Here is a 23162-nt window from a genome sequence, read left to right as displayed (position 1 = left end):
ATTCAGAAAATTGGGCAGACTAGATGGGCCGAATGGTTCTTATCTGCCGTCACATTCTATGTTTCTATGTGCACTGGGACAGACAGATATCCATCCTTGAGATCTAGGCGGGTAACCCGATCTCATTTTTGGAGAAGATCTCGTAATATGTGTATACTTTCCATTTTGAAATGGTGGTAGGTAACGTGTACATTCAGGTCCCGCAGATTGATTACCAGACGGTATTCCCTAGTCTTTTTCCGTTTGAGGAACATCTTGCTGAAGAAACCTCCCTGGGAGGTGGCTGGTTATATGGCCCCATTCATTCGTAGGTCTGTTAGTTCCAGATCTATAAGACTGGTATCTGAAGCTGTGAAAAAGAGTGGACGAGGTGGCAAGGTTTGAGTCGGAGTGACCTCAAACTCTATCTGGTAGCCCTGTACTCGCTGAAGCACCCATACATCTGTGGATAGTTCTACCCAGTTCTGGAAAAATAAGAAAGGCGACCCGCTGGGGGTGCCGTAGTTAAGACAGAAGGTATTACAGTTTTGTAATGGTTTCTTACCTGTCGATACCACTCACCAATATCGTACGCCCAGTCACCCATTATATCTGCCGTGAAGAAATCTGCCTGTGCATAAGCTTCATCTACCTGCGATATTACACAGGCCAGTGGTCCTATGGAATCTAGGAGCTTATCTTGGGCTCCCTGAATGCCTTTCTCGACCCCTTTTCTGGGGCCTCTGCTCCCTTTCGCCATGAAGGCCAGCATGAGCTGGCCGAACTCCAGTGTGAGTGCAACTTTGTCAGGCAACGAAGGTCAGGGGCATTCGGCATGTAGTCTTTTGCAGACCTCCTTGTCCAATGCCTTCCTTAACCAGAAGTGCATAAACATTGTGAGATGTGGTGGTGGTGTCCAATCCCCTGAATAAGTCGTAGAAGTGCTCACTATCCAGTTGGTCAGAGGCTTCTGCCTCATCTGCATCCTCCTGTTGCTGGGGCTCACCCAGGAATGTCTCCTTAGTGTTGTAGTTATAAGGTGGATAGGCACTTACAGCAGATCGTCAGCAGGGACCAACAGGGGGCTTTTAATGGCCTATAGTATATATGGCCATTTCACGCATAGGCAGACAAATTCTGGGGTTCACCCAGAAATAAAGGAGACTGCGTGCACAGCTCCCCTCAGCAGCGCCAATTAAAATGGGGGCTCACCCCAGTACTAGGTACGAGAATTTGACCGGCTGACTCACCTTTAACGTTTCCACTAACCTGTAGCAGGTCAGTGAGACAGGCAGTAAACACAGCAATAGAAAGATATTTGTTGAAAAAATAACGTAGTACAGCACAGTGAGGGAATATGTCCACACAGCACAAACTCCGAATCACACTCAGTGTTTATAATGGCCCCCGGGACTCTCGTGATGCAAGATCCAAGATGTCCGCTGTAAAGCCCGCAAAACCGTATTTAGGATTCGCAGGGAAATTCATGAGCGGGTCAGTGAAAATTTCCGCGAACGGCATTAAGCCGCAAACGCTATTGTGCGCGAACAACTGTTTGCGGCAAGCATGCAAACCCAATGGGAAACCAGGTAGGTATAGGCAAACGCTGACGTTCGTGAATGAAAGTTTACAGGATATTCACCGAACGAGTAACGTAATGTGCGCATTCGGTAGGTGAATGTCCCAAATAAGCAAACGTTTCCACACGAACTAGTGCGGCACGCGAATGCCTAATGGGCAGGAGAGTCTCCTTGGCGCTTTACACTCACTTTGTGAGCTCACCGTGCCGCGAGGGCTCCCCAAAGTGGCGAGCATAGCCATAGAAGGCAGGGAATGTACCCAGATGGATTAAAACCATCGGTATATTCCCTGAACAGTGTGAGGGAAGGAACAGAGGGGAAGAAAAAAAGGCGTGAAAAAAGGGTAGGAAGAAACCTAGCCCAACAGCGCAGCCCAAGCAATAAGGATGCAGATAGCCCCTAAATTCCCCACAATAGACAATAAACATATATATTAAAAAGTAATAATTACAAGACAAGCCAGTGGAAAAAAATGTGAGACACACAATATTCTGTACAACCCAAAAAAATGTGCTATAATATTAAAGTTGCTATATATATCCAAAATGCATACATGTGACAGACCTACAGTAAGAAAAATCACAATACTGTAAAGTGCACAATTTAAAGTGCATAGTGTATTAAAGTGCACAATTATGACCAAAGTGCAATTGCAACGTAAAGATTATTGTGGTAAACAAAAAAAGTTTTATTGTGGTAATAATGAGATCAGTATTTTCTGGATGTGCACATCTTTTACAAGATTGGTCCACCCCACGGGAGGAAGCTGGATTTTGTATGGTGGTGGAGAGGAGCCTTAACAGCTTGAGCAGACTTTCCTGCTTCTTGTTTGTGAGTGCATATAGTACTACTTATATATTGACAATTTGTATAAACTAGTGACAATAAAATATATTGACAATATTGTATAAACTAGTGTATATTGGGTTATTGCACTTGGGAGGTGCTGCTTTTATTGAAATATTGATTGATTGTCACAAAAATTTCTTAGCGCCATATTTTACTTGTTTTCTTGTGTGTACACAATATTCTGACCTGACTTGTGATGGAGCAGCAAAGAGAGAGGAAGTGCCTCAGTTGGTGGGGCTTATTATATACTATGCTTATCTCTTATTGGTCATTTATTTTTCTATGCTCTTTCCTGCTATTGGAGTAGTAAAGTAAGTTAATGCAAAATATGAAGCATCCTGTCATGTGATAAAATTCAATTCTTTCTCATTGGAAAGCATTTGGGACTATTGAGCATGTGCGGCAAAATGCTGAACCAATCAGCATCTCCTCATAGAGATGCATCAGATCAATACATCTCTATGGGAAATGTTCCTTGCCTCGGTGCAGAGTGTGGAGATGCTGAATGCACTGAGATAAGAGACACTTCAGTGGCCATTTAAGTTACTGCCACTAGAGGTGTTATTAGGCAGCAAAGTATACACACTCTCTAAAAAAGCAGTGTTCATTTTGAAAAACCTGCAGGGACAGGCTACGGACACCAGAGCCACTACATTAAGCTATAGTGGTTCTGGTGACTATAATGTTCTTTTAAGAATTGTATTTTTGTTGTTGAAGAAAAAACTGGCTCCTAACTTTTTTAGCTGGCTCCTAGATTCTAAGCAAATTTGTCAAGTCCTGTATTAGAGAGCTGCAAATCTTGTTGATGTTTTTCTTTTGATTTTACACTCATTACAGTACTGTACTGCTTTACGTGTCCTACTAAAAAAAATAAACCATCGATATAATGTATTAAAAAATCAACAATAACATACTATTGTTATAGGAGTGAAGGAACAACACACTGGTGAAAAGAAGGAAACAAAGGACACACATAGAATACTCAAATATTATTCCATAATTTCAGATTGAGTCATAACAGTAATATAGGTTCAGGAATGAAAATGATAAATGCTCTGGAAACTGTATAGAAAAAGAGTAGTACCAGTCCTGGAAATCTGGAGTGCATGTGAGAGAAACAGAAATAGTGTATAAAGGATAAATACCAATGTGTAGTATAGCTCGTTTCCAGGCTCGGGTACAATTTCTAAGAGGGGATTCTGTATGGCGGTAGCTGGGAGTTGAGCCTAGAAAGAGAGAAGGTAGGAAGGATGGGATAAAGCTATCTAGTGCCGGTCATTCCTTAGTCAATGAGCAGGATTGCTAGATGGGTGGAAATATTGTACTGACCTCAAATAAGGCAGGAACGGTGTAGTTTGACCGTACGTATTATACAGGGTTCGAGTCCTGCAGGAACGCGTGGGAACGGCGTTCCTGCACTTTTTTTTAGTGCAGGAACGCCGTTCCCGTTTATGGTCCTGGAGGCACTCGGGGGGCGGCAAAAAATGCCGCCCCCAAATGTCCCCGTGTTCCCCCTGTCATGGGGGGCCCAAGAGTTGGCCTAATGGCCACCTGAAGGACCCCCCCGGCCGGCTCTTGTCTCTCTGTGTCAGACGCGGCGAGGGAGCTGTGTTCTCTCTGCTCCCTCTCGCCGCGCGCCGTTTGCTGATGCTGGGAGCCGGAATATGACGTCATTTCCGGCTCCCGGCATCAGCAGACAGCCCACGCGGCGAGAGGGAGCAGAGAGAACACAGCTCCCTCGCCGCGTCTGACACAGAGAGACAAGAGCCGGCCGCACTGAAGCCCCACTGGACCCCAGGGACAGGTCCACGCCAGCTCTCCAGGTAGGGAGGCTGGGTGGACATTTTGAAATGAAAAAAAATATATACAATTAATTTTTGTGTATGTGTGTGTGTCTGTGAGTGTATGTGTGTGTGTGTCTGGGAGTGTGTGTGTGTATGTGTCTGGGAGTGTATGTGAGTGTGTGTGTCTGTGAGTGTATGTGTGTGTGTGTGTGTGTGTGTGTGTGTGTCTGGGAGTGTGTGTGTGTATGTGTGTATGTGTCTGGGAGTGTGTGTGTATCGTGAGTGTGTGTATGTGTCTATGTGTATGTCTGTGAGTGTGTGTGTGTGTGTATGTGTCTGTGAGTGTATGTGTGTGTGTCTGTGAGTGTGTGTGTGTGTGTGTGTGTGTCTGAGTGTGTGTGTGTGTGTCTGAGTGTATGTGTGTGTGTGTCTGTGAGTGTATGTGTGTGTGTGTCTGTGAGTGGATGTGTGTGTGTCTGTGAGTGGATGTGTGTGTGTATGTGTCTGTGAGTGGATGTGTGTGTATGTGTCTGTGAGTGGATGTGTGCGTGTGTGTGTGTGTGTGTGCGTGTGTGTGTGTGTATGTGTCTGGGAGTGTGTGTGAGTGTGTATGTGTCTGGGAGTGTGTGTCTGTGAGTGTGTATGTGTATGTATGTATGTTTGTGTGTGTGTGTACGTGTGAGTCTGTGTGTGTGTCTGTGAGTCTGTGAGTGTGTGTACGTGTTTATATATGCATGCAAGTTTTTTTTGTGGTGGTGGGGTGAGGGTGGAACTCAAGTGAGTTCCCACACTTTATTCCCCAGGACTTGACCCCTGGTATTATAGTATTACATGATTTCCACAAGAAATTATGATTTATGAAGAAATAAATAGTTTTATAAAGGATTGTTTATACAAGGAAAAAAATAAAACATGACAACAACTTTGTAAGAAGCCACAAACAATGTACATAAGGAAAGCAGTTAGCAACATTTATAAGTCATTTGCCTTGGCTAATCTAGCAAATTTAAAAACGTCAAATATTGTTTGAGCAATGCTGCAATGAAATTATATTAATAAGAGCACAGTGTAATTTCAGAGCCGTTTAAGGGCACTGCCTTAAATCCTACCTCTACGACTAGACTAGGGTTAGACGTACTTATACCTCCAAAATCTTGTAGTATAGACAAAGGTGATAGCGCACAAATGGTTATTGCAAATCACAGGAAAAACAAGTATATTTGAAGGAATTTGAAAACAGCAGGCCACCCCTTGGGCCCCCCATGACACGGCAAAACATTGCCGCCCCCTAATTAGTGCCTGCAGGAGCAATGGGAACGGCGTTCCTGCTGTGAAAAAAAGTGCAGGAACACTGTTCCCATGCGTTCCTGCAGGACTCGAGCCCTGTGTGTGTGTCTGTGTGTCAGTGTGCATATGAGTGTGTGTGTGTGTGTGTGTACGTGCCAGTGTGTATCTGTGTGCGTGGGAGCGCTGTAGCAGGTGAAGCCACCTTCCTGAAATGCATTTTTGCATGCTGGGATGTCTGCAACCCTGATGGAAATAGAATATATCTATATCTATATAAGACATATGGTAAGCTCATTATATGAGTTTTATAACAGCATTTTATCATGTATTTTGCAGGACGGCGGGTCTGTGCTGGAGAGAGCTTGGCCAGAATGGAACTCTTCATATTCTTTACCGGTTTGCTCCAGAAGTTCACGTTCCACCCTCCACCCGGAGTAGACAAGTCTGATTTGGACCTTACTGCAGACACATTTTTTACCATGAGACCAAAGCATTATAAAATTTGTGCCACACTGAGACAATAGTTAAGACAAAAGAAAAGAAAAATCCTTTGTCTTATTGATATGCAACTATCTGCACTTATTTAACCCCTTAACCCCTTAAGGACACATGACATGTGTGACATGTCATGATTCCCTTTTATTCCAGAAGTTTGGTCCTTAAGGGGTTAAGGACACATGACATGTGTGACATGTCCTGATTCCCTTTTATTCCAGAAGTTTGGTCCTTAAGGGGTTAAAGGTTCACTAAAGTCACCCTGGCCACTTTATCTCAACGAAATGGCCTGAGTGCAGTGGTCCTGTCAATTTAACCCTTCATGGTAAAACATTGCAGCATTGCAAATACGTTAATATTTCCCACCTCTCTCCTCATCCCCAACCCTGACTCATTTCCCTTTGCCGGGAGCCGCTCGGCCGGTGCCCGGTGCACCTCCAGGAGGCGCCTTACGGGATAACAACATGATCCATTTATGTAAAAATACTCTCAGATGACGGACCATAACTATGACGGCTCCCCTGAATACGGCTCCAGGTTTAGGGGCTGATATGTTTTATATGAATATTGTTACTGGATTCTTATTAGCTATTTCTCTGCGTATGAAAACGTTTTATATACACATGTTGCATCAATAAAGATCTATTTCAAACAAAAACGTCAATGTTTATCCCTGAAGGATTAACTCACCAGTCAGTTTAACAGCCATTGGAGGTGTTTCCACCGCACAGACTGAGTAAAACCTGGTCACGTGATGCAGAAGCCCCCCACAGGAAATAACGGATTCAATGCTTAGCTATGGAAAAGCTTGAATGTGCATGCATGCACATTAGGTTTCCAATGCTCCTCTATAAGGAGCTTAGGATTGGATCATGTCGTAGGAGGCCATACCTTCACGATGACATTGTGGGAGGTGGAGAGGTGAGCAGCACTAATGCAGCCTTGGCACTGGAACAATGTATGTAAAAAGCTGTATTGTATTATTTTTCATGTGACCCACTGGTTTGTATTCCTAATGTTGGGGATAAAATCAGCTATACACGAAACTCTCTTAGTTAGATGGATATTTTGTTAGAGCCACACCCTCTGTGATAGACAGGATCCTGGGAATCAGTCAAGAAGACAAGAGATGTGTTCTATAACCAATTCAAATTTTATTATACAGTCATATGCATATATACCCCATTTTCATGTCGGTGGGGGCCATGAGCATTAGTGACATAATTTGTTTTTCACAAGTTATAAACAGCTGTTTCTAGTTATAATCTTTCATCATATAACGTATCACATATTTGATTAAAACCAGATATTTACAAAATACCGATATCTTGGAGAATTAACAAGAACATTTCGAAATCCGTATTTTTTCCGTAACTAGGATTTTATATAAATCCTATTTCCGACAATAGAAGATGAAATGCCAAATGTATTCTTTGTTCAAATTAACCCTTATTTGAACAGCTAGGATAGATAGCAAAATGGATATTTGTATCTACACCTAACACTTTAGTGTTCCTTTAATCTACAAATAGGCACATATAACACTTTAATGAAATTCTGCAGGATTAATAGCCACTTTTTTTTTTTTTTTACGTTTACAGAAGAAATTAAATACAAGTGAGCGCACGAAGGCCTCACTATAGAGAACGAAATACGCATAGCATGTAGCTGTACTTTGAGATCACAACATTCAGTCATAACATAAGCGTTACAAGGAATAGGTACCCCTGGGTTCATTTTCAAATGACATAATGTTGAGTGCAAGGGGAGTATCCTCCAGTTATCATAATCATGTTAACCTCCTCCAGAAGTTTGTGGGTGTCCCAAACTAATCCTGTTTGTACCCAAGGTGCCGTGTATTTTATAAGTCCTGCTAGAAAGGACAATAGAAAGAGATAAGGAGGGTAATGAGGCAGATAGATAGGAAGCAGTAATTGGTCAGCCCCCGGAGAGGCCGAGCCAGCCCTGGAGAGACTGAGCCAGCCCCCAGAGAGGCCGAGCCTCCCCCTGCAGGTTTCCCGTGACTTGGGCTACAAGCACATCTCACAACTCACGCGCCATGTACACAAACCATATCCATAGCAATTTCAGATGAATTTTGGAAATATACTCCATCAACTTCTTCACAAATATGACCGATGGCTGTTATGTAAACTTATTTTACTTAAAGGGATGCTAAGCACCATATTCACTTCATCTTATTTTTATGGTTATAGTGCATGTAAATGATGTGTCTAGTCCTTCCAGCTTTAGTTAAGTATAGTCAAGTAGTTTGACAAACCATACGGAATTTCCTAAAACTGTTTAAATAAGAGAAAATATCCTCATTCTCTGTCTAGCCCATGTTTATATAAAAGAGGGTCGTCATCTGAGAGTGTCATTGTCATTGAAGTCCTTCTCTGTTTCCATTGTTGTAAGAATGATTAAGCGAGGTAATATGCATACATTTGCATCTATAACCATAAAATGGTTGTTTCCCTATAAGTTGAATGTTGGGTTGTCAGAGGCTAGTCTTTGTGTTTAATAAAGAATCTTGGCTACTCTTGCCCCCTGAACATGAGTGTAGTCTCTTTTTTTTGGGGTGAGGGCTAATGGCTGGCGGACCTGTGTGTCAACAGTTGAATCACTTGACCCTATGAGCCAAATGTATTTTTGTAAAGACCGTGTCAGAAACACCCAGAGGAATTGTTTCCTGCTTGGAAAAAGGAGAAGCCAGAAGAGATGATTTAACTTTCCAGTGGGTAGACCTTACCCTGAAGAATCATGCTGGACAGGAGACCGATACAACTGGGACCGGGACAGGTCTGGATGCAAAGCTGGGGGCCAGTCTACCCTGTTTGCGTTAAAATAACCACATAAAAAAAGCCAAAATGTCAAGGTCCTAAAAGTATCAAGTCTAAATCAACACCTAGTGCTAATCCAATCAATCATAACACATCTAATGCAACTGTGCTGAAAACACTATCATCTGTAAGATATATACTTACTAAAGCATAGTTACCAACAGCTTAAATTTGATTGGGACAGTCCTGATTAACCACTTAAAGCGGCACTGTCATGCCGAACTTACCTTTCCTCAATCTCTTCCTCTTCTCCGCCTCTCTCAAGATCTGTTATTCTTTTCTTCCTGTCTTCTTTAGTTTTCTTTAAAATTATAAGACAAAGTAGGGACTCTTTGCCTTATGGAGGATTCCTCCGCTTGACCAGCTCTGACCAGCGGAGGAGCAAAGTGTGCTTCATTTCCGCTGGTCAAAGCAATTTTCCCATGATCCCTAGCTTTCCTCCCAGTTCCCACAATGCTTCCTGTCAGTATTGCCGAAAGTCCTGTCACTTAGACAGAACGCCGGCAAAACTGCCGAATTGCATCCTAACAGAATGAGCACTGTTTCTCCATTGGTGTTAGGATGCAATTCGGTACTTTGATCGTATCGGAATTTCATTCTAATGAATGAAACTCCGATCCTATTCATTGCTGTGGCTGCATCTTGCAGCCGCTTAGTAGATAACTCCCTAATTCCCACGGTATCAGGGAGCTATCTACTAAAAGGCTGAAAGACCTAAATTGGTCTTGAAGCCAAATGTACTAATACTAAGTAAAGATTACTTAGTATTAGTAAATAATATGCCCCTACTCGCTATACCGCGAGTAGGGGCATGTCTAGTAAGCAGTGAGCAGCCTGTGGCTGCTCACTGTAAAAAAAAAACAAAAAACACCTAATAACCCCCCCCCCCCCGCGCGGGGGTTAAAGATGGGGGGGACCTACTGTCCTCCCCCCTGGCCCCCACCCCTGCGCGGTGGGTGGGGGCCCTAATAAAATAATAAGGGGGGGGACCTACTGTCCTCCCCCCCGGCCCCCACCCCTGCGCTGTGGGTGGGGGCCCTAATAAAATAATAAGGGGGGGGACCTACTGTCCTCCCCCCCTGGCCCCCACCCCTGCGCTGTGGGTGGGGGCCCTAATAAAATAATAAGGGGGGGACCTACTGTCCTCCCCCCCTGGCCCCCACCCCTGCGCTGTGGGTGGGGGCCCTAATAAAATAATAAGGGGGGGGGACCTACTGTCCTCCCCCCCTGGCCCCCACCCCTGCGCGGTGGGTGGGGGCCCTAATAAAATAACAAGGGGGGGACCTACTGTCCTCCCCCCCTGGCCCCCACCCCTGCGCGGTGGGTGGGGGCCCTAGTAAAATAACAAGGGGGGGGACCTACTGTCCTCCCCCCCTGGCCCCCACCCCTGCGCTGTGGGTGGGGGCCCTAATAAAATAATAAGGGGTGGGACCTACTGTCCTCCCCCCCCTGGCCCCCACCCCTGAGCGGTGGGTGGGGGCCCTAAATGAACCCCCCCCATTAAGGTGACTAGGGGTCCCAAGCCCCTAGTCACCCCCCCCCCACCCAAAACATTCTATCCCCTACCTACCCCCCTCACCCTAAAAATAGTGAGGGGGGAATAAAATAACTAACCTGTAAAAAAAAAAATGAAACTTACCATTTGACGTCTTCTTTTTTCTAAATTCTTCCTTCTTCAGCCCCCAAAAAAGCCAAATAAAAATCCATCATACCCGTCGCACTTTAAAAAAAAAACAAAAAAAAAACGAGCGCAAAAAAAAATTAATCCATGTTCACCCATGGAGGGCACGCCGCGTACTGAGCTCCGCAGGGCGGATCAAGGCTTATATAGCCTTGCCCCGCCCTGCAATTAGGCTTAGAACACACTGATTGCTTGGTTTAAGCCAATCAGAGTGCTCTGTGTCATTTTACACAGCGTGGGAAAATTCAAAAGAACTTTCCCACGCTGTGTAAAATGACAGATCACTGTGATTGGATGGTTTTCAAGCCATCCAATCACAGTGCTCTGTGTCATTTTACAAGCGTGGGAAAATTCCAAAGAACTTTCCCACGCTTGTAAAATGACACAGAGCACTGTGATAGGATGGATTTCAAGCCATCCAATCACAGTGCTCTGTGTCATTTTACAAGCGTGGGAAAATTCCAAAGAACTTTCCCAAGCTTGTAAAATTACACAGAGCACTGTGATTGGATGGCTTGAAAACCATCCTATCACAGTGCTCTGTGTCATTTTACAAGCGTGGGAAAGTTCTTTGGAATTTTCCCACGCTTGTAAAATGACACAGAGCACTCTGATTGGCTTAAACCAACCAATCAGTGTGTTCTAAGCCTAATTGCAGGGCGGGGCAAGGCTATATAAGCCTTGATCCGCCCTGCGGAGCTCAGTACGCGGCGTGACCTCCATGGGTGAACATGGATTAATTTTCTTTTGCGCTCGTTTTTTTTTTTTTTTTTTTTTTTTAAAGTGCGACGGGTATGATGGATTTTTATTTGGCCTTTTTGGGGGCTGAAGAAAGAAGAATTTAGAAAAAAGAAGACGTCAAATGGTAAGTTTAATTATTTTTTTTTTACAGGTTAGTTATTTTATTCCCCCCTCACTATTTTTAGGGTGAGGGGGGTAGGTAGGGGTTAGAATGTTTTGGGGTGGGGGGGGGGTGACTAGGGGCTTGGGACCCCTAGTCACCTTGATGGGGGGGGGTTCATTTAGGGCCCCCACCCACCGCTCAGGGGTGGGGGCCAGGGGGGAGGACAGTAGGTCCCCCCCTATCTTTATTTAGGGCCCCCACCCAGCGCTCAGGGGTGGGGGCCAGGGGGGAGGACAGTAGGTCCCCCCCCCCTTTTATTATTTTATTAGGGCCCCCACCCACCGCGCAGGGGTGGGGGCCGGGGGGGAGGACAGTAGGTCCCCCCCCTTATTGTTTTATTAGGGCCCCCACCCACCACGCAGGAGTGGGGGCCGGGGGGAGGACAGTAGGTCCCCCCCCTCATTGTTTTATTAGGGCCCCCACCCACCGCGCAGGGGTGGGGGCCGGGGGGGAGGACAGTAGGTCCCCCCCCTTATTATTTTATTTTTATTAGTGCCCCCACCCACCGCGCAGGGGTGGGGGCCAGGGGGGAGGACAGAAGTGGGTTTTTAACGATTTTTTTAAGGAGTGGAGACTGGGTGTTCATGCTTAAATGAGGTGATTTTGAGCCTGCCTCAGAGAGAGGGAGACCCCCCAGGGTTTGAAACGATCTCCCTGTATGCCCCTCTGCACAGTGATTGGCCATGGACTTTGCCGGCACCAATCGCTGTGTGATCTGCAGAGACAGCATGCATAAGCTGCAGCATAAAAGGAAGATCTCCATGTCAAGCAGCAATCACATAGTACAGAGTGCTCACAGAGTACTTTATACTGTGTGAGTTGGAAAAACCCTCTGCTGATATCAGTACTGACGCCAACAGAAGGAACCTCTCAGGTTTATGTAGCATTTTTTTGATTCTTTGATTACTATAAAGGTATATGATCTCAGTATAAATATGTACAAAGGATCAGCGCTAATATACTAGACCTTACAGAGATAAATATAAGGCAGCACACTTGAAAAATAGGGCTCCCTCACAGGCCGTATAGAGTAGACAAAGCAAAAAAAGGTGGAGGGGGAGGCGGCGCCACCGGTGAAAAAAAACTGATTATAATCTATACAAGCATATATACAAGACACTACATAAGAGAGAATACATACAAGATAAAAAAACAAAAAGAGTTTGAAATATAGATAATGAATAATAATCAGGAGTCCAAAAAGTAAGTCCAAAGAGTCTATGCCTGATGAATACAGCAAAAAGTCCAAATGAAGCCTTGTATAAGAAGTCAATCACAATCTTGTCAGGGGAAGTATTCCTCAGTAAGGTATGGGCATGGGATATTCATGAGATCCGTATGAAAAAATAAAAAAGACAGCAAATAATGGTGCAGTATATCCCAACAGGTACTAGGTACTATTTTGTAAGAGGTCTATATGGTCCTACTCACGTTTTCCAGAGCTATAAGACTAGCTCTAGTGTGAATGGCATACAGTGGTACAATCCCCACTTATGGGATACGTGAAATTTTGTAGTAGATAGATATCGTGTTGGTATAAGGTCCATATGAAATATAAAAGAAACAATAATAGTGCTTCTTGTATAAAAACCAGAGGTGAAATAATAAAATACCAAGTGGTTACTCACATTTTATTGAGCAGGCAGACTGCTCAATGGATAAAGCTTGAGTGGTATAATCCCCACCAAGGATTCCTTGGAGTAAAAATGTAACTTGAACAATAAAAACCCAGGTAAAAATAAATAAAAGAGTTAAATGGCTGACTCACAAGTTGTAAGTGGCCAAAATACCATTAATAAAATACAGCAATTAAAATACCACAATGTGTTTCTCCCCTCAGTGCTTTCTCAAGTGGATAAACCTGACAACATTGGCTTTATATAGGTCTCATTACTTTATTTTGGCGCCAAAATGACGTCATGGTCACATGACCAATTGTAAAAAATTTGTAAACTTTATTATAATATAAAACATGTGTCAGCAGGGCCGGCCTTAGGGGTGTGCGAACTGTGCGGGCGCACAGGGCGCCATGGAGCAGGGGGCGCCGAGTGGCCGACACAGCTCACACATGGCCGACTGGGATTATAATTTTTTTTTACATCGCCCAACTATGTGGCGGGGGAGGAGCTAACTGAGACGGGGCGGAGCTTACCGTGCGGCGGAGGCGGAGCAAAAATCACGGTGGGGCAGGGCTAAATGTTCTGGGTAACTGCAGCATGGGAAGCAGGAAAGAGTCCCTGCTTCCCTAACAACCAGTCTCCAGGAGCTGGACTGCCTTTCTGCTCCCCCAAGGAACAGAGGTAACTATGTGTGGTTGTCTGCTTGTGTGTGTGTGTGTGTGTGACTGTCTGACTGTCTGTGTGTGTGTGTGTGTGTGTGTGTGTGTGTGACTGTCTGCCTGTGTGTGTGTGACTGTCTGCCTGTGTGTGTGTGTGTGTGTGTGTGTGTGTCTGTGTGTAGCTGTCTGCCTTTTTTTGTGTGTGTGTGTGTGTGTTGCTGTCCGCTTCTGTGTGTGTGGATGTCTTCCTGTGTATGTGGATGTCTGCCTGTGTGTGTGTGTGTGTGTGTGTGTGACTGTCTGCCTCTGTGTGTGGATATCTTCCTGTGGGTGAAATGTCTGTCTGTCTGTGTGTGTGGTGATGTCTGCCTCTTTGTGTGGTGGTCTGTCTGTCTGTGGGTGTGGTGATGTCTGCCTCTGTGTGTGGCGATGTCTGCCTCTGTGTGTGGTTGTCTGCAGTGTATGTGGCTGTCTGCCTGTGTGTAGCTGTCTGCCTGCCTTCCTCTGTTGTGTGTGTGTGTGTGTGTGTGTGTGGCTGTCTGTCTCTGTGTGTGTGGCTGTCTGCCTCTGTGTGTGTGGATGTCTTCCTGTGTGTGTGGATGTCTGCCTGTGTGTGTGTGTGACTGTCTGCCTGTGTGTGGCTGTCTGCCTGTGTGTGTGGCTGTCTACCTGTGTGTGTGTCTGCCTGTGTGTGGCTGTTTGCCTGTGTGTGTGTGTGTGTGTCTGTGTGTAGCTGTCTGCCTTTTTTTGTGTGTGTGTGTGTGTGTGTTGCTGTCCGCTTCTGTGTGTGTGGATGTCTTCCTGTGTATGTGGATGTCTGCCTGTGTGTGTGTGTGTGGATAGAGTATGTTGTGACTGTCTGTGTGTGTGTGGATAGAGTATGTTGTGTGTGTGACTGTCTGCCTCTGTGTGTGGATATCTTCCTGTGGGTGAAATGTCTGTCTGTCTGTGTGTGTGGTGATGTCTGCCTCTTTGTGTGGTGGTCTGTCTGTCTGTGGGTGTGGTGATGTCTGCCTCTGTGTGTGGCGATGTCTGCCTCTGTGTGTGGTTGTCTGCAGTGTATGTGGCTGTCTGCCTGTGTGTAGCTGTCTGCCTGCTTTCCTCTGTTGTGTGTGTGTGTGTGTGTGTGTGTGTGTGTGGCTGTCTGTCTCTGTGTGTGTGGCTGTCTGCCTCTGTGTGTGTGGATGTCTTCCTGTGTGTGTGGATGTCTGCCTGTGTGTGTGTGTGTGACTGTCTGCCTGTGTGTGTGGCTGTCTGCCTGTGTGTGTGGCTGTCTACCTGTGTGTGTGCCTGCCTGTGTGTGGCTGTTTGCCTGTGTGTGTGTGTGTGTGTGTGTGTGTGTGTGGCTGTCTGCCTGTGTGTGGCTGTCTGCCTGCCTGCCTCTGTGTGTGTGTGTGTGTGTGTGTGTGTGTGTGTGTGTGTGGCTGTCTGTCTCTGTGGTGTGGCTGTCTGCCTCTGTGTGTGTGGATGTCTGCCTGTGTGTGTGTGTGTGTGTGTGTGTGACTGTCTGCCTGTGTGTGTGGCTGTCTGCCTGTGTGTGTGGCTGTCTACCTGTGTGTGTGTGTGTCTGCCTGTCTGCCTGTGTGTGGATGTCTGCCTGTGTGTGTGTATGTCTGCCTGTGTGTGTGGATGTTTGCCTGTGTGTGTGTGACTGCATGTAAGAGTGTGTGTGTAAGAATGTATGTGTGGCTGTATGTACATGTCTGTCTGTCTGTACCTGGGTGTGTAACTGTCTACCTGTAATTGTGTGTATTTGTATTTATCTGCCTGTAACTGTGTATGTGTGCGACTGTCTGTACCTGTGTGTTTCTGCCTGATCCTGTGTGTGTGACTATATGCCTGCGACTGTGTGCAGGTGGCTGTATTTGACAGTGTATATGTATAACTGTGTGCATCTGACTGTGGGACTCACACATAGGCCTAAATGCGTATTTTTAGCTGAAATAAATACCCATCACACACAGCCAATAAACCCAGCAAAAATATCACCTACAACCAACACACACGCATATTATACACAGTTAATCCACCCATTACAAATATCACACACAGCCAACACATAGCATACATATCACACACAGTCATCACGCCTACTATCACATACACAGACAACACAAACAGTACATCATATTATAGTGAGATGTATTACAGTGGAGCTCTGGTATATAAAATGCACATTACTCACTGTGTTACTGTGTTACTGTATTACTGTGTTTTATAGTTAGGGAGCTCGGTGATACACTAATAGGCACATTACTCAGTGTTGTTTTGTTGTGTAGTGTTTGAGCTTGTCACAGAGTTCCACATTACCGTGAGTTTTATTGTTGTGGAGCTCTGTGATAAACTGGCACACACCACACCACTGTGAGGGCTTTTTGTTTCTGTGGAGCTCTTAGAAAAATGAAGAAACAGCGCATTACTAAATAATTTTATTCCAAAGAGATCAAGGTAAATAAGTATAATCCAGAGCTCCAAAGCAAAACCACTCACAGTATTATGTGACATACTTAGTCTGTTCCTCTGTAATGTAGGGGAGGCAGTCTGGCAATTCTGGCCTGCACTTCTGTTGGCTGCAGACCATAAGTAGCTCTCTTCCTAGCTCGGGCCAATCAGAGCGCTGCCGCAGATGACCACTGAATTGCCGCATATTACCACTGCAAGCCCCTGAACTTGCGAGACAGTTACCCATGGTCTGTACCCAGTGGAGGGGCAGACAAGATTCAGATTACCATGTCCCTCTCCCAACTAGGTAACAACAGGAAAGAAGGAATTAATATCTGTTTTTAAATCATTAATAATTTAATAAATCGCCTATACAATCACTACATTCCTATACACACACTATACATGGATGACAGGGGAGGGCGCTGTGAAGATTTTTCGCACAGGGCGTCTAAAGGCCTAAGGCCGGCCCTGTGTGTCAGCCATATTAGGGAGGACAATGAAAGAAAGTGGAAGGAGGGAATTAATGAATAAAACATATATGTGACAAGTAGCAAGTGCAAATATGGTTACTCAGACCCGTGTTTTTTTTAGCATACATTTTAAAATATGATAGTAGAAAATTATAATAATTATACCCATACCCTATCCCCTACACCATGCTATCCCAAGCCTGCCCTCCCACACCCTGCTATCCCAAAGCGTCCCCCCGCACACCCGGTCCCCCACTGCCTGCTATCCCAAGCCTGCCCCCCCCCCACACTCTGCTATCCCAAGCCTGTCCCCCCCACACTCTGCTATCCTAAGCCTGTCCCCTCCATATCCTGCACTCCCACACTGTCACCCCACACAGCCTGCTCCCCCACACTGTCACCCTCACAGCCTTTCCCCATAGCCTTCCTACACACTGCCCCCCATACTGTCACCTTCCTACACACTTCTCCCCAAACTGTCGCCTTCCTACACACTGCCCTCCTATAATGTCACCTTCCTACACACTGTCCACCTATACTGTCACCTTTCTACACACTGTGCCCCCCTTTCAGCCCACAGTTAAGAGGCAGGGAGAGGGGGATAAGCATGATTTAATTTAAAATGCTTACCCCCCAGCACTTATCCAACACTACACAGACACTACTACATATGCAAACACTACATCCACTACACATACACTGCATCAACTACGCAGACAATGCATCAATCACACAAACACTGCATGCACTACACACTACACAAAACACAGACACTGCATCCACTTCCATACACACAGACAATGCAGTCAGCACACACACTGCATACAATACACACTACATCCACGACAGAAAAACAGACAGCATCCATGACTGCATCTACTACACAAACATACATTGTATTTACTACACACACTGCATAACATGATGGATGTTGACGTGCTTTTGGCGTGGGGGGAGGAGGGGGTGGCAGCATATTATACTTGGACCCAGGCATCATGTCTTGGGCCGGCCCTGGTGCAGTGTGATAAGTTTGAAGTGATAAAATTATAAACATAAGAGTATTAAGAGTTTATTAGGTAATCAGCATTTACAAGGTTAAACATTTAACACATTAGCAAAAACAGCACATGGTACACATCAGAAGTCTGGATGTTGAGCGATAACGTAGTAACCAATCAATTGTTAGTATTATTTTGATTCTGTGCCACTCATAAAGATCTGTTGAAATGAAACCTATATAAATCCTGTCTTTCTACCAATAAATTGACAAATTGTCTGATCGCACCAGAAACGTTGTCTCTCTGTCTAATGCTCCCAACCGGATGAGACAACAAGAGTTTGGCCATAAATAGCTGGCTTCTGCAGTTAAAGAGATGGTTGGCCAACCATGTGGACCCCAGTCAGTTAAAGAACCTATAACAGTTCCTTACACTATCTTATTTGTTTGCATTGTAAGGAGTAAAACAGTTTTCAAATAGTTGGATTTCTTTGGTGGGGTGTACTGGGCACCGCTCCCAGACTCCACTAACATCACTAAAGTTCCAAAGTAGGAACTTCTGTTAGCACTTGTGTGTTAAGCCCTGCAAGACTTAGCTCATTGGTCATTGGAAATTCTTTCTTAGGAATATTTGGCTCTGGTGATGGCATTGGAGGTTGGAAGAGGAACCCAGCAGACGCCATGCACGAAGTCAAACTTATCTAAAGCCGTTTCATTTTTACAATGGCGGGGCACCTCACCAGGGTCCTGCAAGCTGTAGCAGATGCTTCTATGGTTTTTCTGCACTTTTATAGAACCTAGCGCTATCTGATAGAATTTTCAAAAACTGCTGGAGAAAACAAAAAAAGGAGATTTAGGGCCAAATAGGTTCCGTTGTCTTATGGAAAATGTGACTTTTTATCCTTTTATTAACCAACATATTGGTGTAATAGAGAGTATAATTGTAATTTATTTATATTTACAGAACATTTACAAATATATAAAAGATCTGTTCAACTGAAACACAGGAGCATTATAAATGTATATAAAATGTACTTGTTTTTTTTGGTTTATTACACATAAAAAAATAGTATATATTCGTGCAGTAAAAAAGGATTGTAGGATTGTATGTGTGCAGTGCCTGCATGAGAAAGGCAAGCATAAATGTGAAAAAAATGGACTTTAGAACGAATACTTGTGCAACATACTCTATTCACAAGATTATGTAACTTGATAAATAAAATGGCACAACTTGAATCATAAATTGTAGCGTTTGTTAGTGTCCTCTAAGGCAGAATATTTTGTTCTCTGTCTATTTGGCAGGCATCATATCTGTTATAAAATAGTACATAGTGTTTGCCAAGAATAATGAGCAAAAAAAAACCTTTATTTATTTGGGCTGAACAATTCACTACAGACAGAGGTTTTAAATAAAATAGATAGAAATTTATTTTTGATTTGTTTCCTATATATAAACACAAAGAGCAGTATTGTTGCTGACATGGATTAAAATACATTACTGGGACTCTAAGCACTGAAACAAATACATTTTAATGCAGTGGCTTTCATACATATATGCTGTCCTTTTTCACAGTAAATGTAAAACATTGCTAATTCTCAGAAATAATAGTGTTTACATTTGTTGAAAAACATGCCTCTAGTGACTGTCAGACATTCTTAGGACCATAACACCTTTATCACCCCCTGCTTGATAATCCCGTCATGCCAGCAACAATCATATTACAATATCCTCATACTCACCTCACACTACCTCTAGGTCATGCAATGGTAGGCGTGAAGGAGGGGTAGGGTTTTTGCTCTTTCTTCACTGTTCCTTCGACCATCGCCCCCTTGTTCTTCTCTCTCTTTTTCCTCTCCTGAAGTCTCTTCAATCCTCTCTTAGGTTGCCTTTATGTACCGTCCCATTGGCTATTCCTTGATCATTTTTTATTTGGCTTCTTTACTTTCCCTCCTCTGAAATTCCTTTTTCACATCTTTGGCAACTTCAAGATCCCGATTAACCAACCTAAGAATTCAATAGAATCTAGATCTCCATCTATGACCTCCTTATTTAGCCTTACTCAATGGACTAACTCCCCTACACACAGAGACAGTAATACCCTTGATCTTGTCCTTTCCAACTCATGTTCTGTCTCTAACTTTTCTAACACACCTTTCTCTCTTTGTCCGACCACAATAGTCTTCCCAGCACTGTCAATGCGCCCCTCACGCAACATTAAATCTAGAACATCTCAGGTTATTAGATATCTGAGCTCCCTTAATTTGTCACTTCTCTTCCTCTCTCCAGTCTCTACCTTCTACTGTCTCTCTCAAGCTATCTCATACTACAATTATGTAATTTCCACCACTCTAAATATGGCTGCACCTATTAAAGATCATTTTAAACCCCCGACCAATAGAGTACCCTTACAACTCCAATAAAACCAATCCCAGAAGGATTGTGCCCTCATACCCCAAATTATACCAATCTTAGATAGAGTGTGCCTGAAATCAGACCAATCCCAGGCTGATAGTACTTTTATACATGTAACGGATCGCCTGGCACCCCGACTGGGTACCTCCGTTAAAGGATGCTCCTAGCGCTTCCTGAGGCCTCCAAGCACTCTAGCCGACACCACAATCACCGAATCAGAGAAGCATATGAATCCTCTCAAGCCTCTGAATGCTGTAGACAGTTGAATAGGAACCATACGAATAGGTTTGCACTCCTAGCAGTCAAACTGGAACAGCATGCAATAAATCCTCCCCCAATAATGAGACGACACTTCACTTTGAGGGTTAAACAGGAACTAGACTGATTTACTGGCACACAGAACTCACAATTTATGCAACACAAACCTTCTCTGGGCCAGGCTAGATAATTGAGTTTTAGCAATATACATAGCTCAATTATCTGCTGGCCAGAACATTTACAGTTTAACATACTTTTTACCTAACATTCATAACTCTAAAACCATACATCACATTCACATAATTACATATTCACAATCAATCCATTCAGGGGAACAACATTTTAAAAAATGGCATGAATCAGACCAGGGGTTCAAAAGTTAGTAAAAGTATCTTTTGTCCCTTACTGGCCGCATGGCAATCTGGTTTAGACAGGTTTTACAGAGGCCTCTATCCTGGAGACAAAGGGGAAAGTAATCCAATTATCCAGGGCTAGAGGCAGACTCCATTAACCACATGGTTACAGAAACACATAAAATTCTTTAAAAATACATAAAGTCGTCTTTTACACATCTTTACACATAACACACAGACATTTCACATATCCCCAGATAGCTGGAATCTGAGCGTACAAAACTACCGAATAGCGCTCAGATCCTATTCACACAGTTCAATTGCCATGGAGCCTTTCCCATAGTCTTTCATTATATGAATAGGCTCCATGGCATAGCTATCTGGGGGTATCACCGCTCACACAGGGCAAGTACCGAATGGCCCCACTGTATTTAAAGGGCCAGAATGAGTGACATACACTCTGGTATGGCCGAATACTGTTTTTAAAGGGCCCAATCTCCCAGGGCCATAGTCCAAAGGCAGGAGGCGGGCAGCCAGGATTCTCCAATGCAATGTGGCGAGATTGCTCTCGTCACAATACACATCTCAGACAGTGCCCTCATACCCTGCATGCACACCAGACAGTACTGTCACAAGGTCATGACCTCAACACAGCAAGCAGGAGTGGAATGGCACGACTGGTGGAGAGATCAAAGATCTCCCTCACTAACAAGCCCATTCTAATGTCGGGAAGAGCAAGGAGCTTGCTGTTTGCACCCTTGGAGGATGCAGGCCACATGTATTTCTCCTGTAAGCGGTGCCATGTTAACTGCTGGAAGAGCAATATGAGTGGTCTGCAACTCCAGAAGCAAGAATGAAGATAATTAAACTTAACTTTATATATTCATGCGCACACACACACACAAACACAACAATCACTCTGACCCACTCAACATACACTACAGTCCCTATCGTCCCACAATACACTACAGCGCCTATTTCATTGCACACATACAGTACAACCCCTAAACCCCTGCACACATACACTACAACCCAAAAACACACTATTGCTCTTTCCCTCCACAAAAAAATGTACTGCCCTTAAAGCCTGTATCCCCCACTGTATAGCCCCCAAATATAGTCCCCTGCTGCCCCCCACCAAACACAACATCCTATATCCGGCACACCCTACTGCCCCATCCCAACCAAACACGTTCTACAGTCCCTATCCCCTAAACACACTGTAGTTTCTATCCACATCAACCCCTATTCACATGCACACACACACACACAAACACATTACACTGCAAACAGCCAGATACACACAAACATACACGGCCCCACAACATCCTCCCTCATACACGTGCAACTCTACAAGCAGCCTACCCCCCACATGCACAAACACTCAACCCCACAAGCAGCATCCCTAGAAACATGCAACATAGAAGTAGCCTACTCTCACACATGCAACACCACAAGCTGCCTCCACACGTACACACACCTAGCCCTTAGCCCTCACCCACTTTTCCAGTGACCTTCACTCATCCAATCAAATACCTCAAACTTGTCGCATTCAGACATCTAGTCACATACATCAAACATTTTACATACAGTCATGGGAAAAAGAAAGTACACCCTCTTTAAATGTTACGGTTTTATATATCAGAACATAACAATCATCTGTTCCTTAACAGGTCTTAAAATTAGGTAAATACAAGCTCAGATGAACAACACATAACATAGTACACCATGTCATGATTTATTTAACATAAATAAAGCCAAAAAAGGAGAAGCCATGTGTGAAAATCTAAGTACACCCTTACTGCTTCCGTAGGAATTAAGAGGCTAAGTATCAGACAAATGTCCTTGATTAATTGATCATTAATTGATCATCAGCAAGTGTGAACACCTCTATAAAAGCCAACGTTTTAGCAGTTTGCTGGTCTGGAGCATTCAGGTGTGCGTTAACACAAAACCAAGGAGGAAAACCACCAGCAATGATCTTAGAGAAGCAATTGTTCCTGCCAAAACTGGAAAGGGTTAGAAGGCCATTTCTAAACAATTTAAAGTCCAGCATTCTAGAGTGATGAATATTATTCAAAAGTGGAAAACATTCAAGTGTGTTGCCTATTTCCCCAGGAGTGGATGTTCCAGAAAATTCACTCCAAGGTCATAAGATGAAATGCTCAGAAAAATTGCAAAACACCCAAGAGTTACATCTCAAACTCTACAGGCCTCAGTTAGCATGTTTAAATGTTAAAGTTCATTAAAGTACAATTAGAAAAAGACTGAACAAGTATGGTTTGTTTGCAAGGGTTTCTAGGAGAAAGCCTCTTCAATCTAAATAGAGAGAGGTTTGCAAAGTTGCATCTGGACAAACCACATGATATCTGGAACAATGTCATTTAGGAAGACAAGACCAAAGTAGGGATGTATGGCCATAATGGCTGAAAAAGAAAAGAATCAAGGTGTTACAATGGCACAGTCAAAGTCCAGACCTCACCCGAATGAAATGCTATGGCGGGACCTTACGAGAGCCAAGTATAAACAAATGCCTGCAAACCTCA

The 23162-nt window shown here is 44.2% G+C and overlaps 1 protein-coding gene across 1 annotated transcript in view; it reads left to right on the top strand.

Annotated features, from left to right (window-relative positions):
• The window catches only part of LOC134571807 (cytochrome P450 2K6-like), an 89968-nt gene extending 82984 nt beyond the window's left edge, over positions 1–6984 (top strand). Inside the window, exon 12 of the mRNA XM_063430410.1 lies at positions 5816–6984. Coding sequence (XP_063286480.1) covers positions 5816–6003 — 188 coding nt within the window. The 3' untranslated portion in view covers positions 6004–6984. The remainder of the gene's footprint in view (positions 1–5815) is intronic.
• Positions 6985–23162: the final 16178 nt, after the last annotated feature.

Source organism: Pelobates fuscus, chromosome 8 (assembly GCF_036172605.1).
Source record: "Pelobates fuscus isolate aPelFus1 chromosome 8, aPelFus1.pri, whole genome shotgun sequence".
Classification (NCBI taxonomy): domain Eukaryota; kingdom Metazoa; phylum Chordata; class Amphibia; order Anura; family Pelobatidae; genus Pelobates; species Pelobates fuscus.
This window is presented reverse-complemented; position numbering and strand designations above follow the sequence as displayed.